This window comes from Rhea pennata, chromosome 6 (assembly GCF_028389875.1).
Source record: "Rhea pennata isolate bPtePen1 chromosome 6, bPtePen1.pri, whole genome shotgun sequence".
In the NCBI taxonomy this organism is placed as follows: Eukaryota; Metazoa; Chordata; class Aves; order Rheiformes; family Rheidae; genus Rhea; species Rhea pennata.
The window spans coordinates 7,525,160-7,542,932 of NC_084668.1; the positions used below are offsets into that span (position 1 = coordinate 7,525,160).

At 39.7% G+C, this 17,773-nt stretch overlaps 2 protein-coding genes across 3 annotated transcripts in view; one reads left to right on the plus strand and one right to left on the minus strand.

Moving 5' to 3' along the window:
• The window catches only part of LCT (lactase), a 19,904-nt gene extending 18,981 nt beyond the window's left edge, over nt 1–923 (plus strand). Inside the window, exon 17 of the mRNA XM_062578556.1 lies at nt 568–923. Coding sequence (XP_062434540.1) covers nt 568–776 — 209 coding nt within the window. The 3' untranslated portion in view covers nt 777–923. The remainder of the gene's footprint in view (nt 1–567) is intronic.
• On the minus strand, nt 763–17,007 carry UBXN4 (UBX domain protein 4). 2 transcript variants are annotated; one of them, XM_062578557.1, is made up of 13 exons: nt 16,871–17,007; nt 10,981–11,083; nt 10,124–10,152; nt 9,125–9,243; nt 8,352–8,514; nt 7,798–7,906; nt 6,494–6,548; nt 6,176–6,340; nt 5,240–5,367; nt 4,141–4,243; nt 3,654–3,785; nt 3,112–3,320; nt 763–2,356 (listed from the first exon to the last, which is right to left on the minus strand). In XM_062578557.1, the coding sequence occupies exons 1-13, from the start codon at nt 16,950–16,952 to the stop codon at nt 2,218–2,220; spliced, it is 1,536 nt and encodes a 511-aa protein (XP_062434541.1). In that variant the 5' UTR covers nt 16,953–17,007; the 3' UTR covers nt 763–2,217. The 2 variants fall into 2 exon arrangements, with proteins under 2 accessions (XP_062434541.1, XP_062434542.1); XM_062578558.1 differs by lacking the exon at nt 16,871–17,007 and adding an exon at nt 16,333–16,352.
• Nucleotides 17,008–17,773: the final 766 nt, after the last annotated feature.

Below are 17,773 nucleotides of genomic sequence, written 5' to 3' on the forward strand. Positions count from 1 at the left end.
TCTGTATACAAATCCAGACTAGGTTGCAAGTATTTTGTGTGCTTAACGCACCTAGCTACATGCCTGTGACCCAAATGCAGTGAAAGGAAGTTAATCAAAGAGAAGCACCTGTCAGTGTGCCACAGAAATGCAGTATTCCCCAAACTTTTTTTTTTTTTTTTTTTAATGTAATTACTTAGATATGACTCAGTATTCTGGCTAAGCCCTTGGAAATACTCTTTATCACTTATGTTCTCTGGAGTAGAGGTCTATATTAATTATATAACTGCCACTATTAACTTGGGTTTTTTTCAAATGAGCATGTGTGCGCATCAAGCTTTTGGGATGACTACAGCTGCCAGAGGCTACTTGCCCCTCCCACAGTCTCAAGAGCTCTACTGCGAGTCTCAGTTGTGCCTTTACCCTGAACTACTTCTAAGTGTCAAAATCACTGTGATACCAAAGAATTACAGCTGCTGCCAGAGTACAACCCTGGAAGCCTTGTAGAGGGAGGAAGAGGCAACACAAGTGTACCATGAAAGTTCATGAAATACTGTGTACTAATACTGTTGTTTCCCTTATTGACAGTGACCCCAACAGGCACCACACCGGGGCTGGCTGGCAGTGTTCGCTTTTTGGGATTAGATTTAACATCCCAAAGTGCAGAAGTAGCACTGTATGTGCTTTTTGCTCTTTCTGGCATTGCAGCACTGGGTCTAGTTCTTTTCTCGTATTTATATGGAAAGCTCTCCAAAAGGTCCCAGAAAAGATCACACACAGAACTCAGTAAACTGTAAGATTTCATTTTTTGCTTTTTAAATGTGTGGAACAGAGGTACTCTAACTTTGCAAATACCTACTTTTTGTTGCACATGCCACCAGGAAAAAATTAATGCTTTTACTACTGTAAATTAGTATCTTGTCTTATATATGACTTCCCATCATTCTGTTGTTTGCTTAAGAAATTTAAGAAATTAACTCTGTCATATATGAAAAACTATCGAGCAAAACATTACTTGTTCAGAATCCTTATACAACCCAAAACTTGAACATTCATTTGCTTCATGATCAGTCCAGTTCATCTCTCCAAGGACTTTGAGAGAGTCTCAAAAAAGCTCTACACCTTCCTTGTGTTCTTAAAACAAGGTATTCTTAATACACCTGAAAATAGGCCTAAGACAACATGCTGTTCTAGTACAGCTAGTGGTAACAACATTCTGTTGTTATATGGCTGCTCTATCCTTTATTTGATTTGATTTAAACAGTATTTACAGTATTTTTTTAGATTGTATGCTGTGAAATAAATGTTAGAAATCAAAATAAAAGTTGTTCGACTACTGTGCCTTTACAACTGAATGCTGTGATATTTTATTAAAGCTGCTTTCAACAGAAGTAAGTCTGAAGTAGCAAGAACACTGCTACCGGTCAGGTCTACAAAAGTGAGATGCACAATAACTGGGGGGGAGGTAGGAAAGGGAGAACGGTTGAACTCTTTCATGGAAGGAAAGATGTGATCCCCCTCCTAACAGTATTTCCATTTTTTGAGAGAAATAAGTACCACACTACTTCACGGGCATTTTACCAGATTTCAAGAACAAGTCCTGAGTTAGGTCATTTAAAGTGGAACAAAAGTTTTTTCCACTGTATTTTATACTGCAGTGTATAAGCCTAGTTTTACAGTCTTACTGCTTGCTTCCTTGTTACACAGAAGTACTTCAGCAGATGTTCACAAGAGAAGGCAGTTCTGTTTTCTGAAAAACACTTTATTGAGTGCTTGGGGAATTAAAAACTACAAGATTTTTGCTTGCAGCTGCAGAAGCAAGAAAAAATTGAACATAAATTAGTTATCTATCTGATTTACTACTTAATAGTGCTTCTGAAACCCTCATCTTAATCAGTCATTGCCTACCCCAACCTTTATATTAATATCTGGCCCTTAAGTTTACATAGCAGAATATTTATAGATTAAAAAGTGCCTTCCTATGACAGTACGGCTAATGATTATGAAAGCCAAGGGGGATTTTTCAATCTTTAATTCTTTGAGCTTCTAGGCCTCAGCTACATCCACTTGATTTTTCTGATTTAGGCAACTTTATTCCATGCTCTACTGCAGGAATAAGATTTTTGTAAATCAGTCAGTGTAAGATAAGCCCTGTATGTCCAGAAGCTTTAGCTGACTTAGATCAAATAAGGAAAGAAAAAACAAACACCAGAGAGCAGTTACTGCAGTCACTTAAAACTACATTTGTTGCGTAGAATTTCCATTCCAAGTATTGTTTTCATCTTCTCCATCATCTTGAGTCCTCAGTCTATATATTTTGCCTTCTTTTTTGAAGTCTTCCCCTCGCTTTTCCATTACTCGTTTCCTGACTGCTTGCCTAGGGTACAAATGACAGTGAGGTCTGACAGTTCCCCCTAGTAGTAAGTGCATTTATTGTATTCATGCCTCTTGTATAAATCAATCACACATCCTTCCTGCCCATATCCCCAATAATAGCTTTCTTCAGCCCTTTGTTTCACTGGGAAGCAGTAGCTATCTGAAAAGTTGTCATTTAGGAGCCACACAAACTGAAAGAATCTGATTTCCTCTGGAGAGCACTTGTTACTGAAATGAAACAAGACTGCTTCATGCCAAACTACCTAGCAGCTCTCCTGGAACAGGAGATCTCTCAAACAGTGCAAAACCTTAACAGGTAAAGTTGCTCAAGTTTCTTGTACAACCATACCGTAACAGCTAAACATTTAATTTTGAAAGTTTTTGTCTTCTAAACAGTATCAGCTCAAGGGAAGCCTGTATTTGTAGGTATACCTAAATTCCCTATTCATAACTGATGCTGAACTATGTTATTTCTATCCTGTAGCTGGAAACTGAAGCAAACACTAAGAAATTTGGTTACTAACACATGCAAAAACACAAGATTTCTAGCCACAGTTGCAGTAGAGTTTACAAGTCACAACATTAATCCCTTTTAACTACAGGGAAAGGTAGTGGCCAGAAACTGCAAAGACAGAGCAAGAGTTAAAAAGGCACAGATGATTGATAGGGTCCAGTTCCCCTCTACAAGATAAAACAACTCCAGCAAGTAGTTTGAGAAAGAATCGCCTTTAACAGTTGTGATGATTGACTGATTACCTGCTTTGCTCAATGCTGTTAGATGCTGAAGGATTTGAATGTTCTTGTTGATGTGCTGTTCTCGCAGTAGACTGTGAGGGAGGTGGACTGGTAAATAGGAAGCTGCTAATAAATCTCCAAACTGCTAACAAGGGATAAAGTATTGTGCCCAAGAACTTCCACAGATCACCTCCTGAGGCCTGAACAACAGAAGTAGCAGGTCTTCCTGCCTATCAACACAAAGCAAACAGTAAGATATTGAAGCTGTACTCATTTAGACATAAGAGTATTTCATGCATAATTTAGAAGCAGTTCAGTAGATATTACAGAAGAATCTCCTTTGTTACACATTAGACAAAAATATCTATACCACCATATATCTACAGATGAAAATCCTTCTCCAAATTAGTACTGCAAAATTAATATAATTTTTGACAATCTGTCTTAGACACAGCAAAGACAGAAATTCAAACAGAATATTATAGTGGCCTACTTAAAGCAGCTACACAGCTACTGCATTGCTATTTCCAGGGAAATAAAAAAAACAACAAAACATAACTAACCGGCAGCAACACTACTGAAGCACTGGGTGCTAACTCTAGCTCCAACAATTTCTTTCCATAATCTTCTTTGGTAAACTCCCTTCTGGGAAACATTGTTGCCAGTGAAAAATTGCCATAAGCATTTCCAACAGTCTGAAAATTTAAAGAAAACATTTTGTTTATAACTGGTCACTTTCAAACAACCATTTCAGATTTGCCACCTTGCCATATGGACCCAGGAGTTCTAAAACTAACAAGCATCTTCACGTGGAGAAGAGAGTGTTTTTTTCCCCATTATCTTACTCCCCTTTCTCTTAACAAATACATGCTGTTGTAGCACACAGAGGGTTGGTGGCCATGGAAAAGGCTGCTATCAAAACCCACGTCAAATGAACACCAACGAAAGCAACGAAAGCAATTTAGTGCAATTCCACAATAATTGACAACCAGGTGATTCTACACCTAGCTGTAGCCAGCAGGTAGCCAACAAAATGAAACACCAAGTTACCTGTGCAGCAAACTGCCTTGCTTCTTCCAGCCGTGCTTCAGATGGAAACTGGTTAGTAAAGGAAGATCCATCTGGGAGGCGGAACTGAATCCTGGCTATTGCACTGTGGGAGACACATCATGGTCCGTCAGCACGCGGAACAGTTACAAATAAATGCTCCCAGAGCTTTAGCTTAGTACTTTTCAAATGTGGAAAAGGACAGTCACCCCATTTATGGCAGTTTAGGTGGGTTATAAATTTGGATTTACAGTTGATAATGATCTGCTTATGTTTGAGAATGTATATCTCCTCTGGATATGATGAGAATCAAAGATCTCAAATCAGATGTAAAAAAAAAAAGGAAAAAAAGGAAAAATGAGTAAGTAAACAAATGAAATAAAAGACATACAGCTTTTATAGCCTGTATCACTACTGATTGCTTTTCCAAGACGAGGCGCTACAAGGACTCAGACACTTAAGCTGCCTTAAGCCGAGCGTGGTGATGCTGCCTGCAGGCTCCCTGTAATTCTGCATTCAGCTAGCTAAGGTCCAGCATTACTGTTTGAGCGTCAGGGCTGACACAGGCTGTTAACCAGTGACTCCTGTGCTGTGGCAGGGGGAATGCTAGACTTGCAATGGCTCTGTATCTCTACACAAAGTTTCTACAGGTCAGAACTATTTCTTAGAACTAGTCTTGGACAAAGCAGGAACCAGCTCTGGCCCCACACGGCTGCTGAGCCCAAGTGAAGCTTGCTGCGTTCAAGCCAACTGCCCAAACAGCTAAACAGCTGGGTCTGCGCCACACTCCCCAGCGCAGCGCTGGCTTAACCACATTATCTTGTTTCGTACCCAGCCCCCCCACGCTTGGTATTTAAATCAAATAACAGACAGGAAAAGCTCTTCACACACACAAAGGAGGTTGGTGTTTCATAATCAGGAATGTCCAAAAGATGCAAGTTATCAAGGAACATCCATGAGTAACATTCATGTAAATAGCTATGTATGAATATTATAAAAGAAAGCCAACTTCTATGTAAAAGTCACTTAGTAAAGTTTATGTAAAGTTTCTTTTTCTCTCTCCCCCAAAATATACGCTGCTGCTTTGTCTAAAGCAACTCACCTTCGCTCCTTCTGGGATGCTTCTTTTCTGGCCTCTATTTCAGCCTGTTTAGCCTGAAGAGCTGCAGCTTTTGCAGCTTCAGCTTCTTCCTTTGATTTTGCAAAGCGAGCTGCTCTCTCGGCACGGTCCTTTAAAAGCATCAAACACAAACCTTTACCATAAATTATAGCTTAATATTCATTAAAATCTGCAGTCAGTATCCAATTACACTGATATAAGTATAACATATGGAAGAGAGAAATGTTGCAAAACAGTATTCGCTGCCAAAACGCACAACCTCCTGTCATTAGCCAAGCTGACATTCACTTTTTAATTAGTTGTTTCATCCAAATAATTATTAAAAGATGATCTTCCAATGAAAGTTTAACACTAAGTTAAAAATAAGTTGAACTTAATTCCCAGTGAAGAGAATGGGAAAAAGTTACATTGCTGCAGTTCTAAGCATTCAACATCAAAACCTAATAATGACAAGGGATTTTACTTCTTACGAATTGTTTATATGCATGTACTTACGTATAAATACACTTACAAAAATAATTTCCCTCCTATTTTGAGATTATTATTTTTTCTGCATTTTCCACAATTAAATATTAGCCCTGTGCTTCTATTCCTGAGCTATGTTTAAATTGCCATTTTTTTTTTTATGTTTAATGATAATTCTCTACTGGGCTAAAGCAGCATGCAAAAAAAACCCCAAAACATTGATATGTTCATTCAGATGAAAAGAACATCAATATGAAACAGAAGCTCCATTTTATACATAGCAAATGCTATAACAGAAACAAATACATAAATTGTTACAGTATGAGCCTACAGGATTCCTTATGGAAAAATGGAATTTCACTGAATGAGAAAAATTTCCAGTTTTAGTGTACTGATGCCCCTTGTGAGAGAAAAGAACTGAAGCAGGCTATTTTCAGAAAGAAAAACAATTACCATTGCAATCTGTTGTCTTATACGCTCTCTAGCTGCTCTCTCTTCTGCCTTTTCTCTGTTCCTTTCCTCTAACATTCGTTTTGTCAATTCTTCTTCTTGTCGTCGTTTGTACTCCAACATTTCTTTACCAGTTTTTCTCCGTTCAATTTCTTTCTTAATTTCTTTCTGAATAAACAGACATTAAAAATTGGACCACCAAAGTCCCTTGGACAAGTGCAAGACAAGACTGAAGTATATTTGTTTAAAAATAAATAAAGTGTTTATTCAAATAAGGGTATCTAAAAAAATACTACAAGCTGTTTTACATTTGTGTGTTACCTGCTCTTCTTCTTTTCTCTTCTCTTCTCGTCTTTCTTCAAGCTTTTTTGTTATTCTAAATTTTAAAAAATGAAAAGAAAAGTATTAAAATTTTTGTATCAATTATTAAAATTCTAAAATTTTGCTAGGCATTTGCAAGCACACAGCAAAGGAACACATGAAAGTGAACTTTAACATACTGTTGCTACCAACTGTAACAGTGATAGGTCATTCACACGGGGCTCCACCATATATAGGAACACCAGGGGGGTGATTCACCATCTAGATTCCAACTTAGCGACAGTTTTAATATATTCCTTCTATCCTTTTCTGCTCAGTAAGTGAAGAATCATACATATTCTTACTGTTGAATCAACTTGTAAGCCACACAAAACCAGTACTATTTATGAACTATGGTAACAGAAAAACTAAGTCTCAATCTGTTCGTAGTTATTTGAGCCATCTGCTACTGAGAACTAACTTATTCTGTATATCATCCCCTAAGAACTAGTTTCTTCTGTACATCATCTCCTAAAATGGAGAGCGAATAACATGGATGACATGGACGCATGTAAATCAGTCTCATTTATCTGTAAAGGTGCCTTAGAGTAAGGACTGATTTAAAAACATTGATTTACGACAGATTTTGAGTCTAGGGTGGGAGGAAAGGGCAGACATTATGGAATAATACAAGTAATCAGATAATCAAGAAAGAGACTTTGCTTGTATGGTGGCTGTTTAGCCTTTTTAAGAGAAAATTGTAATTCTCGCAGAGCTTTGCTTCCTTTTTTCCCCGAAAGAGATGCTGTAGACATATACAAATATGGTACAATTAAAGATTAATGTACATTTGTTTTAAATCTCAATATTTATGACAAAATAATGACTGCATTTTCTTATTAGTTGCAAGTAAAAATTACACTTATTGTTCAATGTCTTTGGAAGAAAGCTGAAATTAAGTATGGAAAAATATGTTTTAGTAGGATGAATAATCCTATTTATCAAGTATGTGGTACTGTCTAGGTAGGATATTATGAATTATATTATCTGGTTTTTAGCATAGGAAAAAGTTTTTATAAACTAAGTCTTATATTTAAAAACAATCAATTTAATGAATGAACCACATGCTGAACCAGACGCTTCTGGTAAGTGCTGTCTGTTTCCCTCAACCAAAAAAAAGAAATCAAAGGAAAAATAAAAGGGGGAAAAAAAGAAATAAGAAAATATAAAGAAAAAAAAATAAGAAAAAAATAAAAAAAGAAAAAAGTAACTGTCTCTTTAGAGGCAAATACAGTACATCAGAAAGCCTACACAAGAAGGCTTACCTTTCTACTTTGACCTTAAGATCATTCACAGGCTGAGCATCACTCACTTGCTCATCTGAAGAATTAGTTGCTTCCTGAGACTGGCTCGCTTGACCTGAATTTACTCCATCTTCAAGTGATTTATGAGACAGTCATGCACAAAAGAAAGATGTAAAGTGTTATTTCTTATTGCAAAAAATCATCAAATGCTCACTGCTAATAACTGGCAAGAACAACAGAATGCATCTCTCAGAGATGCAGCATTCTGCTACTTAAATATGTGTGTGTCTATATTTAACAATTCAGTTTCAACTTACTAACCAACAGGACCCTTTAAAATTGAATTTAAGGTAAAGAAAGTGTATACAATTTTTATTGTATTTTAAACCATATATTTCTCTCACATTACAAGAAAGACAAATGACAAGTTATTATTCCATCTAGACTGCCAGAGGCATTCCAGGATACCCAAAGCTTTTCCTCAACAAGCCCACTCAACATTTTCTATAACAGGACAATGAAAGGATTTCAAAAGCGTATTAGCTAGCATTTGTGTAAAAAACATTAACCATTACCAGCAGAAGGTCTTATCGTCTCGGACATAACAGACTCATGAGAATCACATAACTCTACTGCTCTGGACTGTGCATTTTCTGGAGCACTGTCAGACTGAGAGGAGGGACACGGAGCAGACGACTGACCTCCGTTTTCCAGAAGTTGCCCCTTTACTGCGTGCATCTAAATGTGGTTAAAAAATAAATAATCAGACTGATATTTATTTTTTTTCCTCAGATTCAAAGGTCAAGGCTACTAAATTATTTTTAGAGAATCAATCCTATTTAAAATGTAATACCAAAATACTTATCACACATTTTGGGGTGTGACTCAATCATACAACAGTTAATATTTCTTCCTACTTTCAGAGTTGCACTTAAAAACAGTGCTCAAACTATCTACATTTATATTATATTCTGTAGCCTAATTCTGTAAATCCACATTACAAAACAGTATTACAAAGCCACATATGAACTATACTTATGCAGGAATTGGTATGTCATTTAGAGTTCTTGGCATATTTCCTCACTTCTGCAGGTATTACACAGATGATCTAAAGATACCCAAAAATTTCACATAGCACTTTTAAATAGTGCTTTCAAACTTTCAAAATCTTTCAACTTTGTGTATTGCATTTAAGTTTGCAGATTTTATTGCAGGAAGGATATAGTACCAATAATTCATACTTCCTCTTACTTAGAGGCACATGCTAAGAGCGAGGGACATTTCCAGTCTTGAGCATGTGAACATACCCATCTCAATCCAAAAAAATCAGTTTGCCCACAGGTGTTACCTGTTTTACTTTATGGATTCTGGTAACAAGCTCTTCAACAGAAACACTGCCAGCAATTACTTCCAAAGGGATTCCATTGTCTCCAATAAAGAAACTGGATGGAATGCAAACTACAGGATCTGCATGGGAACAGTAAAGGCTAACAAACGATGTAGCTTATAAATAGACTTAAAAGAAAAAGCTAAGTGTTGTCAGACTAAACCATCCAGTCCAATATTCTATATCCAGCAAGTTGACAGTAGTATGTGGCAAGGGAGGAAGAAAAACACAGCTACCAAGTACGCTGGAAAGCTACACACAACTGATTAGTAATATTTCTGTTCTTTGAAACGGCTTAAGCCAAAGTACTTTTCTTCAACACAAATACTGGACAACTGATTATGCTTTGACTTGAAGGATTCGGTTTGAGCGTGAGAAAACATTTTACATAAATTATATGAATTCCTCATAATAAGAAAATCACAGCTAAGGTGCTAACTTCCCTTTCCCTGCATCACACAGAATTCCTGAGTTATAAGCAGTAACCTACTTAAGGTTACTGCTTAAGTGACAGATGTTCACCTAACTACAAACCCACGTATCTAAGAGATCCCATACCCAGTACTTGTTCTGCCTCCTCCATAGTTCTGAACTCCAGCTAATAATCTAAAATTTGGGGGTTTTGTTTATGAATGCTAGTTACCAATACCAATTCATATCAACAGCCATCAAGGATCAAATTACAGATAATGCCATTTACATGGCATCCATTCTTCCATGTGGAGCATTACACAGAATTAGCATTCAATAAACTTGTTCAGCTTTCACTAACAACAGACATTAAGCTGAATACATATATACAGATGGTACCTTTCATCTACATCATTTATTACATATTTTTGTTCCATAAGAAGTATTTTCAACAACGCTGCTTATAAGTGTCTTAAGAACAGTACTAGAGTGTAAAGAACAAATAGCTGTAATCATAATGCAGCATCTGAGGTGATGTCAAAAGGATACAAATTTGAGAAAACTGCAGGCATGCTTCGCTGTTTAAAATAAAAGACATATTTGTTTAGCAGGAGTAATCACTGTACAACAACTCTGTATCAAGTCTTTCAACATGAAAAAACTGTCCTACTACCACACACAAAACTATTTAAATACTTGAGAGAACACTAGAAGTAAACTTGCACTGCATGGTCCATTCGCATTTTTCAAAGTGTTGACATGGTGACAATCCCTGGTTATCACAGCTGACTACAGAAGATTATTTAGGGAAACAATGCTAAGAAACAAGTCAAGAAAAAACATCTAGTCTACTGAATGCAAGTAAAAGGTCTTAAAATATCTATACAGCATTTCAAAATAATTAGTTCAGAAATGCCAATGCACTTGGACTGGAATACCTGTACATACAATAAAGTCTTATCTGAGTAAGAAACCTCAATGTTTCTGCATTGTGTGTGTGACAGTACAGACAAGCACATTTTTGTTGGGGCCTTACAGATTTTGAATTCAGGTCATGTAACTTAACAAGTCAAGAATTGTCTTCAGAATACATTGTGCTTCCAGTCTTTTTACTTGGCGATTTTGCTTCTTTTCCTTGTTGAAAAAGAACAACCTCAACATTTCTTTTACTAGTACTAAAATGCAGCAGGAAGTTAAGTGATGAACATTCTGCAGAATGTGGCAGTAAATTTCTCTAGCTCTTGGAACTTTCTCAGCCTCCAGGGGCTTCAGGAATCAAAGTACCTTATAGACTGAACACTGTACTTAGAATACCTACGGATCAGGGTGAAGACTTCAGAAGCTCTGTAGTTTCATCATCATAAACAAAAGACTGCACACGAAAGAGAATCAGGATAGGATCAAACCTTTTGGTGTCAATTTTAATAGCAACAAAACCCTCTGCGGCAGCTTCAGTCACCTTCTCATCTTCCCACCTTGCAGCCATCTCAACGGATTGTTCATCCTCACCTGCAAGACATAGTACACACATGAAGTTAAACACACCACAAATGACCGTTTCTGGCCTGATTTTAGCTTTGCTTCCATTGCCCGAAATCGACTTTGAAAGAGACTGCAGTATTCTATAATTACAACTAACATTGTGAAAAACAGACTCTTTGCACAGAAAACTAGGATCAAGTAATAAAATGAACAAAACAAAAGAAAACAAACCAAGAAATCTCCAAATGTATAATGATGTATTTTGTTAACATATAAGATTGTGTAATGAATAAGCCACCAGTTCAAGTGGTAGTGCTTTATTTAAAACACAGGAAGTTTTTATTTCAACACTAGAATACATTTTGTAATATTAGAGAGTTTTTTAAATGTGTATTAAACTGTTCTAAACAACCATTTTCACTTTTTTAAAGAAAAGCAAATTTTTGTTGACTTCTGACAGCTTGAGGAAGTGTTTCTTAGTATAGCAAACTCCTCCTTTCACCTCCTCTTCTTAAATGTGTGTAGATGTGTTTTAGAACATCCTGCTGAATGTTTTTATTATTACTAAACATTTCCATAAAAACTGTATGGTGTCCAAGAAATTTTAAATATATAGCTATTAAAAATACTTAACACATCAATGTATTGCTCTTATTTAACATATTTTAAATATTTTCCAACTTTCAAAACTTTCAGAAAGTATCTGTAAAACAAACAATACTTGTATTTATTATAACAGCCTTGATTATTAAATGTACACTTACACAAAATCATAATGTTTCATCTCTCATCTACTTATTTTTTTAAGGTTGCCTTCATGATTTTTGTCAAAGCACTTAACCATTTTTTTTTATATATATAATCTGGAGATAATTCATTCCAGCTGATTCACCTTGATAATATGCCATAAATTTAACAGACCAAAAAGCCCATCCAATAAACCTAACAGACCAAAAAGACAGCAACTGGGTAGCTTCTGCACTCGTTCAGCTGCACTGTGAGTTGGTCCAAGGCAGCAGAAGGGACTGGACCACCCTGGCGGAAGTAAGAGACAGGAACTGGACCGTCCACCAAGGTGGCAATGGTGCATCAGGGGACCGGTCTCCTTTTCACGCTACAGGGAGCTTGCTTATGCTTTAGTACTCTGCTTCAGCATATTCCCGTAACACACAAGGAGGTCCCACAGCAAAGTCAGCAGAGTGACTCTGTTTCTCCCTAACATTAAATCTGATCTGCTAACATGCTAAAACTATTCACAGCTTTCTTTTTATTAAAAGTTTAATTACATATTGGTATAGCAGCTCGTGTGTGTAAAAACGCACTTTTTAGCCTTTACAAATGAATACTTCAGAAGACAAAGTTTTACAGTCTGACGGTGTTAAAAAAAATCAACAACAAATATTTATTTGCAAGATTATTTCTAACAGGGTTTCATAATGCAGTTCCCCATGCAAACCAGTGAGTAAAAGTGACAGCAGAAAGGTAGAAAAAGGAGAGAGGAACACACGGGAACAACAGTGGAAAAGGGGCTACTGAAGCAAGGGATGCCACTGGAAAAAGTGTTCTGCTGCCGCAAATTCAAAAGTGTTATTTCAATCAGATGCAACAATATTAACCACAGTTATCTTCCACAGCACTGAGTCAGTGAGGATCTGGGTTGATAAACATATTCAGGCAAATAGGAATCATTTTTCAGCAAGTTATCACCCAGAATTAGCCTGCAACAATTTACCCATCTTTAATTGCTACTAATTCCTAACAGCTTGGAATCAACTGCTCTCTTTCAAATATGACCTTCATTGATAAGTTGGTATGGAAGTGCATTATTCAGCAAGAACAGCAAACCATGTGTTTCTTTCATCCCATTTGTTGTTTCATGCAATATGTTTTTACTTCCTAAAGATCAGGAGTTATACACACAATCCTTTAAAGAAGCACTGCTGCCTTAAGGCTATGCCTGGCCACAACGCTTCCCACAGAAATGTATCAACAATATGCTCATTTTGAAAAAGTCTTTTCCAACGATATGTATTGATCCTTCCCTGGAAATACTGCAGCAAGTCAGGAAGTATTCCTCTCTAGTACTACAATTCTACATACCTCAAGAAAATACTCCGGATATTTTATCCAGGAATCTTTCCTTTCCCTTTAACTGCAGTGCTTCCAAGTGTGGTTAATGGGTGCAGCTGTTCTGCCAGGAGTGGTTCAACTGCAGCTATTCTGTCTCCTCCCTCCATTTCCAAAAGCTCAGGGACAGACAGCCTCTTCACCATGCATACTTTTTTAAAAGGGCATGTGCTTATCCAATTAGACTACTAAAAATATCTAAATACTTACCTAATATTAACTTTTCCATACAAACAACTGCTGTAGTTGGCTAAAGAATGCTGAAAGACACAAACAGGCTGGCGATTGCTCGCAACGATCGTGCTCTCGCTCAGACGTGATCTATGAATGAAAACGCTGATAACCCACATTCTCTATAACGGTGCATCCCGAACCACAGCTTAACATTAACACCTATTCAGCAGTCGCTTATTCTCACACCTGTTTGTTTTGGTAACTTGCCCTTTCTCCTTTGAGGGTTAGAATTAACTTATTACAGTTTTATAATAGCTGTTATATCCTGAAATTAAAATCACCAAACTAAGTTCTACAAATCCACATCACAGAATATGAAGAAGCCAAGCAGAATAGGACTTGACATAAAATTCACAACTCTGCTAAATACTTAACCATCATAACTATCTCAAAATGCTAGTTCCCAGGGGAAACAAACATTTTACCTTGAATTTTATTCTTTTCTCCTCCCTTACTCTTTCACTTCTGAAAAGCACATTTTATGGGCAGCCTGGTATATTCTGAGAAGGTTTTCATATCAAATGAATGACTAACTTCAGATTAAAATAACTCAAAATGTGAAGAGTTTTCTAACTGTGCAGGCTAGAAAGCCATCTACAAAACATCTACCAATGAGGTATCTGAAACACTAACACTATCTACTTTATTATTAGGAATATCACCTTTTTCCTGTGCAGCAAAAGAACCTGCTAGCAAATTATTTGGCACTACAAAGTAAAACCCTTCAGTTTCGCAAAGACCCCTCCTTGGACTACTGGTTTTGGAGGGGGTTGCACAGAAGCCTTTAACCTAACATCCATCTCTACTTAATACGTGAAATCAGTTGTATAAAACACATTTCACCTCATGCTCCATGGAGAGTATAGATCAACCCCTCTTACTGCAACCTCACTTGAATTCAACAGGATCTGTAGTACACTTACACAATTGCACTATCAGAACCATACCATGAAGGTTTTAAAACTAAACTGAAGCATTTTAGGATTATAGTGGTAAACAATAATGTTAAAGAAAAAAAATAGTCAAACAGCATGCATTTATAGACACAGATATCACCTCACTATAAACAGCTACATTAATCCTTGTTTGACTAGAAAATATTCCAGAATCAGAAAGAAAAAAAAACAGTTCTTTATTTTCTAGTGCTTGTTTAGAGGAGTGCTGTGGACAGGGAAAAAAGAGACAGACACGTGGGAGCAGAAAGCAAACAAAATAAAATGGATCTATCATAATTCAATAACTTCCGCCAAGACTGAATCTAATCTAATTATCTTTTACAATGACTATCTGAAAATTAAGCAGGTAATTTGTGTTTTCAATTGCTTTGTTATTTTTCCCCTTTTTAACCTTTTACCCCAACATAAGTTTGGGGAAGAAGTGTACAAAACAATCCTGAACATTTCTGAAACACATTTTCCTGCTCGGAGTGCTGTTTTGGAACATTTGTCCCTGTAGACTATGGGCGACTACTCAGTGTGAAGTCTCAAAGCTACCATCACCGCCAACTGTGCAGTTCTGGACACGGCCCTACGCTAACAACAAACCTAATGGCTGCCAGCAGAAAAAGAAACGATTATTTCGGCATTAAACATCCTTCAAACACACCTGTTCCAAACACGGTGAGAAAGTACACTCTTGGCCTTCCCTACTCTCTTTTCCAGCAGGCAGAACAGGACTGCTGCTCAATCAACTCAGCACCAGCCTAGCTCCCTAATCCTGTCGTTTCTCGGGCAGAGCTGAGTTTAGCAGAACTTTCCAACTCTTTCATTCTGCTGATGTGGCCTTCATACGTAATACCACCCTCCGCCCCCTACAAGAACAAACAACACAAAAATTCAAACCCTTGCAAAATATTGCAACCTCAAAACTAGGTTAAATCTCTGAAATCAAAGATTTATTACCACTCCATAAATTACATATTCCTACATCTACCTTGTAAACATCTACACCTAAAAAAGGACATGTTTGTGTAGCTTTTTAATTTCATCAAAAATACTTCAAGTTACCAAATGGACTTCTCAATCCCAGATGCACATGTATCAAATTCTAAAGTCATAGATAGTGAATTACTAATATAAGTTCCTCAAGCATTGGAAACATTTAAGATATTCAGTAGAAAGCTTTTAACCCTGAGTAGGTGGGGAGGGAGGGAAAAGCCTTTACTGGAGTCACAGCGTGTTATGTTTCAGAGCTAAAGATGTCAAGTGTTGCAAAATGCCTGTGCCAGGAGGTTTGTTGTTGTTTACCAGTGGGCTTGCCATTGAATTTTACATGGCATACGGTGATCATCTCATCACTGACTATGGAGGTAGAGAGCTATGAGGCAGGCTAAATAGGCAAACACACTGAAGCACACTTACATTTTTTTTGGGGGGGGGGGGGGGGAAACAGACTTTCAGCACAGCACCCACCTACCATCACTACTCGTGAGCTTTAACATGCTGTCTTAAAAGGCTGAGAAGATCCTTCCAGCATAATGTTCACTATCCACTATAAAATGCCCTTCTCCAAATATAAGGACAACTGTATCAAAGCAGCCCAAAGACAATTTAGTTTCCTGTTTACCTTCCCTCTAGGAGTGAACTTCTTTTGAAAGCTAAGTGAATCCCGTGTTTCAGTAATTCTGAAGGAAACAACACTAGCCACATTTGGTTGAGCGTGGATATCTTTCTGTGAGGTGCCTGAGCAACTTCAAGCTATAAACCCTTAGGGTATTTGTAAAAAATAAGACACAACACTCGTGCAAGAGACAACACACACACAAACCCACAAGAGGAAAGTAAAACGAGTCTCTTGTCCTCCTTTTCTTTACTTATTCTCATGCTTTTCGGGAAGAAAGGCAATGTACGCAAAGGCAACGCAAGTTTCTTCGAGCTTTAATTACGACTACAAGACAGGCAGCACAGGGCACTCACGAACGAGAATATCCCACGAAGGCCGTTGATAAGTTACAGCAGGGAGAACTCGGTGCAGCCTTACGCAAGCAAACGAGATCGCGAGGGGAAAAGCCAATCGCGCAATTTCAGGGCTCCGCAGCGGCGACGAGGGCAAAGCCCGAGAGCCGTGCGGCACCCGTGCGGGCCGGGCCGGGCCGGGCCGGGCCGGGCCGGGCCGGGCCGGGGGGGGGGGGGGGGGCCGCGCCGGGCCGGGGGGGGGGGGGGGGGGGGGGCCGGGCCGCGCCGGGCCGGGGGGGGGGGGCCGGGCCGCGCCGGGCCGGGCTGACACAGCAGAAACGGCCGCTCACCGGCGGAGGGGGCGGGGAGGCGGCAGCGCCGCTGCGCACCGAGCCTCGGCCAGGCCCCGGACAGGCGCCCGGCGACCGCCGAGGGGCGGCGCGGGGGCCCGCACTGCCCGCCCGGGGCGGCGGCGGCTCGCAGCCCCCAGCAGGGGGACCTGGCGCCAGCGGGGCGGGGCGGGAGGGCCAGCGGCGCCCCCCGCCTCGGCGGGCCGTACCTGACACGAACACGACGAAGACGGAGCTCCGCTGCTTGGCGGCGGCGATGGCGGCCGGGATGGAGCCGCCGAACCACATCATGGTGCCGCCGGCCCCGGGCGCCACCACCCGCCGCCCCGCGCATGCGCCGCAACCGCCGCCGGCGGCCGGAGTGGAGGGGGCGGGGCCGCCGGAGGCCGCCGCTACGGCCCTCGCGGCGCCTGCGCCCGCCGCAGCGTCGCCTTCCGCTTCGCGTCCGCCGATTCTCCCCGCCATCCGGGCAAGCCGCGCGTTTGGCGGCGGCAGATTCACCCAGCAAAGGTTGGGGGAAGGGGGGCGGCCGCCATGTTGGGCCCGCGAGGCCGCGCTGCGGCAGCCCCTCCGCCCCCCCGCCACGAAATGGCGGCGCCGACCATGGCGCGGCGCTGGGCCGGGGCGGGAGCGAGGCCCCGGGCAGCGGCGCCGACTTCGCGGAGGGGCTTTCCCCAGGGACGAGAAAAAACACTTTTCCTTCAAGTACTCCAGTGATAACGTTTAGGCAAAGGAAACTGTACTACGAAGAAAGGGTGATGTTGGAAAGCATTGTAAAATACAGGACAGCAAAGGGCCACTTGGCCTGTAATAATTGCATAAAAAAATCAATAGGTAATAACAACAAAAGATAAGCTATAATGAAAAGGGGCAAATCAACACTAATACACAAAAACGTTGTATTTCTCAAGACGCAGCTCATGGAAACTCTGTGTCATGGTCACGCTGCTCCTTGCGTGGGTGAGTTCTGCTCTACCCGCGTGGTACTTCCACGAGATTCACGAGGGTGTAAGCAGCCGCCAGTGCGGCTGTTCTGGTCTGAGGGCATTTTTCATCATTTCTTTCTTCACAGTGCCAAACAGATCAAAGAAGCAATGCCAGAGGGCTCATTT

Excerpts from the sequence above, each read along its gene's own strand:
- UBXN4 (XM_062578557.1), bottom strand. The coding sequence starts at position 16,952 with ATGATGTGGTTCGGCGGCTCCATCCCGGCCGCCATCGCCGCCGCCAAG. Across the intron at positions 11,084-16,870 it reads CTTCGTCGTGTTCGTGTCAG|GTGAGGATGAACAATCCGTT; the intron begins GTACGGCCCGCC and ends TATGTCTTGCAG. Across the intron at positions 6,549-7,797 it reads CTTAAGGTCAAAGTAGAAAG|AATAACAAAAAAGCTTGAAG; the intron begins GTAAGCCTTCTT and ends TTTAAAATTTAG.